The following is a 9,016-nucleotide window of genomic DNA, read 5'->3' as shown; positions in this document are numbered from 1 at the left end:
CAGGTCTGCTGCTGTGAAGAATGCATGCGAGGCTGGCAGGTTGATGGAGAGGGTAATCTGGTGCTGAATATACATTTTTCTTGGTAGACATTTTGAGTTAGAACAGCTGAAAGAGCCCAAGTAGAACACATTTACATTGACTTTACAGGGATGTGAACAGACATGTTCAACATGTCACTCTCCCAAGCTGTCTCTGTCTTTTATCATTATCGTGCCCAAAGTCAACATGGAGCCCCATCGCTGTGGGCGTAGGAAGACGTCAGCTGGTGTCCACACTGATCTCACCCACCTGGAGAGCAGGGGTTCCTGTGTCAGGCTCCTCTACCTGCTCTTTAGCTCTTCTGTCCATCTTTGAGTTTAAATTACACACAATGCTCCGTTCATGCAAGGTTCATCTAAACCAATAAATTACTTTTTTTACTTGCAAACATGCATTTAATGAAGTGATGGAAACAGGTGTGTTTCTAGAGCGTAGAGGAACTGTGTGGGGGTGCAGGACAATGAATGTGCTATAAGATGTAATGGCAACCCATCTAGTGCTGACAGACTGACAGGCCATACCCAGTCACGTCTAGCAGCACTGCTAAAGCTCACCAATTAGCTTTCTGAATCGTACCAACCCGTAATTAGTGAACTTCAGGGGTAGCGTTTGGTTTCCACATCTTATACTTCATGTCTGTTTTTTCCAGTTGCTTTGTATGAACTATCGGCATCCTTAAACATGCCTGTTGACATGTTCTGTTCAACAGTTCTTTAATAATCCTAAATGCAATGCAGGACTAAATCAGTGTGCAACAGGCCTGTCTTTATGGTGGGAGAAAAAGAAAACCCCACACAAACACAGGAAAGAATAAAAACTCTGAGTAGAATTCTGCCTGATTTTAACTGCTTTCTTACTGTTTTAGTTTTATAAGTTCATTCTTTATCACTACCGTCTGACACTAGCTGTATGAACTGCTTTATGAATTAGGATGACCGTTACATCGTCACGTATGTAGGGACAGTCGAGCAGCTTGTGAGCTGGTCTGTGTGGAAACCGCAGAGTGACAGGCGTTGACTGATATGACTGATGATGCTTCCATCTGAGCCCCGACGAAACATGCAAAACCCTGAGCAGCATGAAACTCCATCTGTGTCCATGTGTGTGTGTGTGTCTGTCTATCTAGTAGCAGTATTCATGGTGGAGCATGGCATTAATGCACGTTTAAGACCATTTTTGAATTTTCACTTCAGTTTAAAAATGTAGGTCAATCTGAAGGTTTGAATTAAGGGAAGTCCATGTTTCTGTTGAGATGATGATTTTACACATTAAAATAAAACCAACACTTCCTGTGGGCAGTCATGCAAAAGCAAACATGCACAGGTTTACCAGCATATTGGCAGCGTGTGGCGATGATGTTAGGCTGCACATTTCCTATGTTGACAGTTTTATGCATTTTATTTCATCTACGGTGGGAAGACCTCCATCACCCAGCAGGTGATACTGAATGATGACACAGTTACTGATACAGTTACAAATAGACTAATCAGCTCAAACTCGGTGTCCGTGTCCTTTTTCTTCTTAGTAAATTGTAAAATGTGATTGTGAAGCAAAGTCACACACTAACGGTAAACTCTGGGTGAGAAAGGTGATTGTTTGGCTTTGTCCTGTGTAAGGGAAATAAAGTAGGCGTACCTCCACAGTAAAGGCAATTGTTGCATTAATTAAAATGACCAACACCAACCGTGTTCCACTGTTTATTCAACCGTGATCAAGTATCAGGGTTCTGGCCAGCGTTATACCAGTAACGGCCCGTTCAATTGGGCCGATACTCTGTTTTCGAGGGTATATAATATATCTGACCTATAAAATAACAGCTACATGTGAAGAGGAACATTTTTCATGCTCGTTTGCTGCATTCTTTGTATTTGCTTCATTTCAAAACATCATAAAAAACTGACCACATGGTGAACAAAGCTGTGCAGAGTCTCAGGAGAGTCTCCTTCAGACCTGAATGAATCTGACTCATCATGATCTCAAACGATGTCGTCATGGCTACCAAAGCATTTTAAAGCGTGCTAAGTGGAGAACAGTTAGCAGTAGGTACATTCCCACAGCTATCCTAACAGCTTCTCACAAATCCACCGAACTCTTGCGCTACAGTTGAAGTCGTTCAAACCCACGAACATCTCCATTGCTCGGAGGTCACCACAGTCTTCTCCTCCATATGCATCATCTGGCTGTCCAGGGGCCCACAGCAGCCTGCTGGGAAGACAAATAAACCTGCAGTCACTGTTTACATCCAGGTGACCGTAGGACAGTTGGTTCTTTGATCGAACCATGTGAGACTTCTGCTGATGATGGTGATGATGGTGATGATGGTGTGTGAGTCATGACAAAGTCTCTCTTGGTTTGTTTTGGGACTACAGACAGAGTTCATGTTTTCTATAATGAATTTTTAGGGTTTACATTTTGATGCCTCCCTGATGATCAATAAGAATCTAACCGCCTCATTCATCGACATCCGGTTTCAGTCTTTTGCAGCGTTGTGTAGATACAATAACTACGGATTTGTTTTCAGCTTTCAGCTGCTGTGTTACAAGAGGTGCCACGACTTCCAAGAGCTGATGGAAGCTCGAGCAGCATTTAGTCTGTGGTGGGCTGTTGCATGTGCATCTACTGATCATGGAGTTATCTGTGGCTGGGATCAGCAGAGTCAAGCAGGAGGTGGCCAGGGCAGGAGCACCATGAGCACTATTCTACACATGACTATGAGTTGTCTGACCCGTCTTTGTCTACTGGTGTTCCATCCACCCAAATCCAGCTTCCTTCCTCCTGTCTGTCAGTCATGCCGACCCATGCAGCCATGGCGAAACCAGCCAGGAAATCCTGTTAACGAGCACCGTCTTCATAAACAGCAGGTTCACAACACGAAGTGCACAAACATGCAATAGTGTGTGGAACATAAAGCATGTGACGCACCTGTTCCTGCCGGCTGTTGATGACCACCAGGTCAGCGTCTCTCCGCAGACAGTCCTGGCGGCTGCCGTCCCAGTTCCTGCGCTGTGAGGAGACGTAGTAGCAGCTGGAGCCGAGCTGACGCCAGCCCTGTGGACAGGCCTCTTCCTCTGTCGACACGCCTCAACACAGAACACAGACAGCATGTCCCAACGCAGTCAGGGTACAAACACACCAACACAGCATCCTCATCTCTATTAGATTGTATTATTATGTTAGAAGTTTCACAACATAACAGCTGTTGGTCATGTGAACAACTCACTGGTGTAAATTTAATGAACGTGTACCCTTGGTGCATTCCTTTGCTCTACTCCCCACTATTTCTAGTCTATCTCCACCCTAACTATCCATCCATCATCTCTACACCTTAACCCTCACTAGGTGGATGGAGTCTATCCCAGCTGACTCAGGGTGAAGGCAGGTTCACCTGGACAGGTAACCAGTCTATCACAGGGCTACACTTAGAGACAGACAACCAAGCACACTCACATTCACACCTACGGACAATTTACAATCACCAATTAACCTCAGCATGTTTCTGGACTGTGGGAGGAAGCTGGAGAACCCGGAGAGAACCCACGCTGCACGGGGAGAACATGGAGACTCCACGCAGGAAGATCCCGGGTGTCCTCACCGGGACGCCAACCAGGGACCTTCTAGCTGTGAGGCCACGGTGCTAACCACTGATCCACCTGCAGCCCGTGACAGGACTTGTTTTGTTTGTGTTGCACTTTGCTGTCATTGTTTGTTTTTAATGCACAACCAGTAGAAAACCCTTTTACCAATAGCCAGACTATTTTTTCCAAAGCCTCATTTGGACTAATGGAACGACATTTCCTCTCAACTGTTGGTTCTTTCTCTGCAGCAGGACGGCCTCCTTCACCTACAGACATCTTGTTGCGTCGTATTCACTCCCACACTGGGCGACGTTAGGCAGCGAGGTAGCAGTGAATGCACTCAGTTGTTGTGTCTGTAAACCGGCTATGGCAGAGTGAATGATGCCACATGACACCGTGTGGTTGGCAGAGGGAGGAACTTCCATGTCCGGGCAGCAGACGCACCTCTTTGACTGTAAAATGAGCCGGACTGCACCACCTAGTGGGTGCTGAGTTGAACTGTCCACCTGGCACTTTGATGCCACCTCACCAACAGCAACGATACGATTCTGTGGCTGGTTCTGGTGCTGAGTAGTAACACTACCACTGTAGCAGTATTTCATATTTTCACAGGTAGCAATACCATAGACAACGTAGCACCACTGTCCAGCCTCAGCCCAGCCGGGTGAACAGCAGTAACTTCCCCTTGGCTGCTTTGTATCTGCACAAGCCATGAAGCTTGTTGTGATTAACTGCAGTGGTTCTCTGACAGCTCACCAAGTGGAGCTAGAAAGGCCATGAGCACAGAGTCAGATAGCACCAGTAACTCCCTCCGTGGTCCAACCCTCTGCAGACTCTGGTGTTTGTGTACCTACCTTTCTCAGTGGACCCACTCAGACCGACTCTCAGCAAGATGTTGAGAACTGCCTGGAGGACACACAGTATCCCAAAGCTCAGCAGAACCGCCAATAGATGTCTGGAGTCTGTACAGCACACACAGTGGAAACATCTGATTAGATCCTGTTAATCGATCAATAACCAACCTGCTACTCTGCTGCACAGACTAACGTTTAGAAACAAAATAAAACCTAAACCCATTTAAATGGGTAGTAATAGTCATAATCTTGTGTTTTAAAAAGGGATGGACAGCAACCACTGACTGTATATATAATATATATAATATATATATTTAGTGTAACAGGCCTGTTACCATGCAGCAGGAGCCCCAGAAATCTTAATTATGTTCCACACAGTTGGTGCAAAGCTGGACATGTTTAACTCCTTTTACATTTACACAGTATTTCTGGGGTCAAGCAGTTTTATTGATCTTCTAAGTAAAACCTCCAGAATAAGGAACAGGTAGTTTGATGAAGTTCCTTTTAAATCTTCTACTGGTCGGTTTGTTCATAACTCTATCCACGTCATCTTCACTGTTCTTCCCTGTGTTGTGTGCATTGCTTGCTGTATTTGTAAGACCTTCACTAGAGGTCTTTATATTTCAGAAGAGAACCACTTACTGGATCTGGGAGGTCTCTTTGGAGCAGCAGCAGCAGCAGCAGCAGCCACCGGCTCCGGCTCCGGTCTGGGGAACTGCTGATATTCACCGACTTCATAGGCGACGTCCGATTGAGCAGAATGAAAGAACACGGCCATGTTGAAGCAGCTGTATGAAGGAGGTGTCGATGTGACCAGCACTTCAACAGCAGCCTCTCCTGTCACAGGTTCCTCTGTCTGGTGTTGGAGGAAGTAGGTCCGCTTAAATAGTCAGCGGCACTCATCTGTTTCTCTAGACTGTTGGAAGGTGGCAACTTTAAACACTTTAGGACAATAAATAACTGATATGCTCATATTAAAATAAATAAATTCACATTCTATAAAGAGTTTACACATTTTAATCATAAAGGTTTACAATATACACCATCAATACATACAGAACAGTCTAGTGCAGTCTGCTAATATCTAGGGTTTGCTGAAGGTTCTACAAATATGTGCCAAGTTCAGTCTACAACCACATATTAAAGTTTAGTTCTGGGTTTCTGTGGATGAAAGAGAAGTCAGTTAGTGTGACCGCTGAACGCAGACGAATTCTAAAGTTGTGTGATTGCAGGATCACGTGCTCGGTGTGTTCACGATGTACCTCAACGACGTCATGCATGAGCCTGAAGCTGAGCCTAACAAGAGAAAAGAAGGTTCAGACTCTGTTTTGTCTTTAAACACGTGATGAGGTGGATCTGGGGCTCCTCCAAGTCGTTTCAGCATCTCAACAGAAGCAAATGTTCCTGCAAACCAAGTTAAATATTCAGTCGCTTGTGGTTCGGTCTCGTGCCAGATTCAGGTTCACGGTGTCGAAACATCCTGTTGAGAAAAGTCTAAAGACAAATAACAGCATCAGCTTTACACAACGGCGTGGACGAAACACGTTGCACAAAAACACGCAAAACGCTGCTGCTGCGTCGTGTCTTACACAAACCGGGCCAAAGTGTTCTGGTACAAAAACATACAGCAGATCACACGTCGTTTTCACAACTGTTCACGGCTGCAGTCACTCCTCCTCAGTGTGAGAACATTATGTCGGACAACACCACATCCCAGAAGATCTGTGACCAAACCCACCTGGTCTTTACCTTCAGCTCCATCGGGTCCATTCCACATTCACTGAGTTGTTTCAGTCATATTAAAGCAGGACACAATGTTCAGCAGCTACAGGTTTCCATCCATCCATCATCTCTACACCTTAACCTCATAGGGGGCGGAGTCTATCCCAGCTGACTCAGGGTGAAGGCAGGTTCACCTGGACAGGTAACCAGTCTATCACAGGGCTACACTTAGAGACAGACAACCAAGCACACTCACATTCACACCTACGGACAATTTACAATCACCAATTAACCTCAGCATGTTTCTGGACTGTGGGAGGAAGCCGGAGAACCCGGAGAGAACCCACGCTGCACGGGGAGAACATGGAGACTCCACGCAGGAAGATCCCGGGTGTCCTCACCGGGATGTGAACCGGCGACCTTCTAGCTGTGAGGTCACGGTGCTAACCACTGAGACACCTGCAGCCCTACAACAGATGTAGTAACTTTATATTTTTAGTTGGACAGCAAATAAATATGACTGAAGAAAATCTAATCAGTGCCTGTTTTACGGTTATATGTTGTTTCTCAAATGGTTAAACTCAGAACCGACTTAAACCTGGTACCAGTGAAGGCCTACTGTGTGCACACCACAATGAGCTGCTTTAAATGCACCATGACGCGCAGGCAGCTTCCAGATGCTCACAGGCCTTTCTGTGTTTACCAGCGTCCCGGTTATGCTGTTAGTGTGCATGAAAACATCACATGTGAGAAACCCAGATGAGCTGGTATCCCGGTAAAGATGTGGTGCAACAGACAGAGATGGACAGACTTGAAAGCAGCAACTTGCTGAAGCGTGTGTCAGGCTGCTGTGCAGTAAAAACACATCAAACAGAGTGAAAGAAAAAAAGGTCTTTATACTTGAAATGAAACAAACGGTACAGCTACAGGTCCACAGCTCACTGCTGTTCATAGATAACATCACAGAGGACATGGAGGTGTGACACAAGGCAGGGGACGAACCTCTGGGGGACTGTTGTCAAAGAATCTCACCCAATTGGGTCCAAAACTTTCCTTTCTACACAAACTGGATCGCGGCTCTGCTTGCAGTCACATGAGAACGTCCCTGACAGAGCTCAGGACTCGTCCTGCAGGGATCTGCTGAACTCAGACGTGAACGGCTAAAAGCAGAAGCTGGAATGTTTCAGAAACACGTCGCAGTCAGCGGTGAGCCTCAGACATCTACAGTGAGGATGACTGACTGTGTGTAGATTAGAACAATGTGGAGATGACAGACTGCACGGCTGTTAAACTAATGTGTGTGTCTGCTTTAAGGATGGACCTGAGAATGAGCTAAAACAATACAAATATGGATAGAAATGGACTTTATGGTGGCATCTCAGCAGTAGTGGAGCGGCACCGACCAACACAGGATCATTTCTAACAGTCCATCATGAGACACGCTGAAGCAGATCACTGGGACCCGTCTGATCCTCAACGTGACCAGAACTGAGTCCTCCGTCATTCTGCCTTCCAGGAACAAAACAGAAAAACCCAGCACATGTAAAGGTGGACAGCTGCCCACAGACACCCCGGTGGTCACCTCATCTGTCCAATAACACCAAAAACACCAGCCAGGGTCAGTTCATTTAAGTCCCAGCTCAGTTGATTGAAGTCCCACTGGCTCATTAAAAACTATACAAAGACCCAACAAGTCATTCATCAGCTTGTTCTTTGTCCTTCACACCTCTGACTGAGGACAGAAACAGGTTTGTGCTTCAGTAGGAAATCGTCTGCTGACTGGCCCACGCTGCCGGTTCAGTCCTAAGTCATGGTGAGTCAGGGTTTAGCTGCAAACGATCACCAGGCCACCAAAGCCCCGGTTTAAGTCCAGATAAAACACGTGAACAGGGGGGAAGTGGTCAGTAACGGCACGGAGTTTAAAAAATGTTGTGTAAGAAGTTTTATGCATTTACTTGGAATCTGACTAATAAAAATCCAGCTTCAGTCGGGGACGACCTGCTCTGCTCTCACAGGAGGTCCGAACAGGGAAACTAAGTTAAAGGTGGTCGGTTACAACTCAGCTCAGTGAGCGTATGGTGTGAATAAAGCAGAGCTAACAGCAGATCACATCAGGATGAGGTGCTCTTCTTCAACAGGACAGACTGTCGGTGGTTCATGTCCAGGCCTCACAGTGGAGGAGGAGGGGGAGGAGGAGGAGGAGGTGGGAAGTCAGAGAAGGAGTTTGGGGGCCAGAGAGGAGAGGAGAAGGAAGGGTTGAAGAAATATGGAGGAGGAGGATAGAGAGGGAAGCTGGGTGGAGGGAAGTGGTGAGGAGGAGGTGGAGGGTAAGGGCAGGGAGGAGGGAGGTACATGGGCGACACCTCCGAGGGCCTGAACGGAGGCTGCTGGCTTCTGGAGTCCTGGTGCCTGAACGGAGGCCCTGCGTGTCTGGGTGGGAAACCCCTCGCGTCGTGCTTCTTCCGAAAGGTGCTCTGGGTGGAGTTGGCAGGTTTATCTGGAGGAAAGAAGAGATTTAGGAATCTAAAGAAAACACTGATGGATGTGTGTCATCCTTAGATCTGTAGAACGTTAAACAGATTCAATAATCATTACTGTCCAAACAGAACATAAAACAACTGGTCGTGACTCGATGATCCGACACTAAATGTAAAACCTTCTTCTATGTCGGATATCAAGGCTGTCGGATTGTCCAGACGGAGGTCCAGATACGAGGAGGGCTTGATGCTGGAAGGCTCATTAGTTGTTCATTATTGTTCATAGTTGTTAGAATAACCAGTGTGTTGTTAGAACACTACGCATCGCTGGACTTCAGCCTAACTGAC

The 9,016-nt window shown here is 46.4% G+C and overlaps 3 protein-coding genes across 4 annotated transcripts in view; all 3 read right to left on the bottom strand.

The window, feature by feature from the left end:
* LOC103360389 (zinc finger protein 638-like) overlaps positions 1-349 on the bottom strand; it is a 29,386-nt gene extending 29,037 nt beyond the window's left edge. Inside the window, exon 1 of the mRNA XM_008286115.1 lies at positions 290-349. Coding sequence (XP_008284337.1) covers positions 290-349 — 60 coding nt within the window. The remainder of the gene's footprint in view (positions 1-289) is intronic.
* Positions 350-1,724: 1,375 nt separating this feature from the next.
* LOC103360385 (CD209 antigen-like protein C) lies at positions 1,725-5,305 on the bottom strand. 2 transcript variants are annotated; one of them, XM_008286109.1, is made up of 5 exons: positions 5,112-5,305; positions 4,470-4,577; positions 2,963-3,120; positions 2,766-2,869; positions 1,725-2,245 (listed from the first exon to the last, which is right to left on the bottom strand). In XM_008286109.1, the coding sequence occupies exons 1-5, from the start codon at positions 5,245-5,247 to the stop codon at positions 2,098-2,100; spliced, it is 654 nt and encodes a 217-aa protein (XP_008284331.1). In that variant the 5' UTR covers positions 5,248-5,305; the 3' UTR covers positions 1,725-2,097. The 2 variants fall into 2 exon arrangements, with proteins under 2 accessions (XP_008284331.1, XP_008284332.1); XM_008286110.1 differs by having other exon boundaries at positions 1,725-2,242.
* A 1,762-nt stretch (positions 5,306-7,067) lies between these two features.
* Positions 7,068-9,016, bottom strand: part of LOC103360388 (H/ACA ribonucleoprotein complex non-core subunit NAF1) — a 7,536-nt gene continuing 5,587 nt past the window's right edge. The window contains exon 7 of the mRNA XM_008286114.1: positions 7,068-8,735. Within this exon, the coding sequence (XP_008284336.1) occupies positions 8,360-8,735 (376 nt within the window). The 3' untranslated portion in view covers positions 7,068-8,359. The remainder of the gene's footprint in view (positions 8,736-9,016) is intronic.

This window comes from Stegastes partitus, unplaced genomic scaffold (assembly GCF_000690725.1).
Source record: "Stegastes partitus isolate 25-593 unplaced genomic scaffold, Stegastes_partitus-1.0.2 Scaffold433, whole genome shotgun sequence".
NCBI classification, from domain to species: domain Eukaryota; kingdom Metazoa; phylum Chordata; class Actinopteri; family Pomacentridae; genus Stegastes; species Stegastes partitus.
Note: the sequence above shows the minus strand (reverse complement) of the source record. Positions and strands in the feature narration are given on the sequence as shown.

Bases quoted from the DNA above. Each gene is read 5' to 3' on its own strand.
- LOC103360385 (XM_008286109.1), bottom strand. From the start codon at position 5,247: ATGGCCGTGTTCTTTCATTCTGCTCAATCGGACGTCGCCTATGAAGTC. The intron at 4,578-5,111 runs GTAAGTGGTTCT...TGTGCTGTACAG, and splicing joins AAAGAGACCTCCCAGATCCA to ACTCCAGACATCTATTGGCG. The intron at 2,870-2,962 runs GTGCGTCACATG...GCTCGTTAACAG, and splicing joins TCAACAGCCGGCAGGAACAG to GATTTCCTGGCTGGTTTCGC.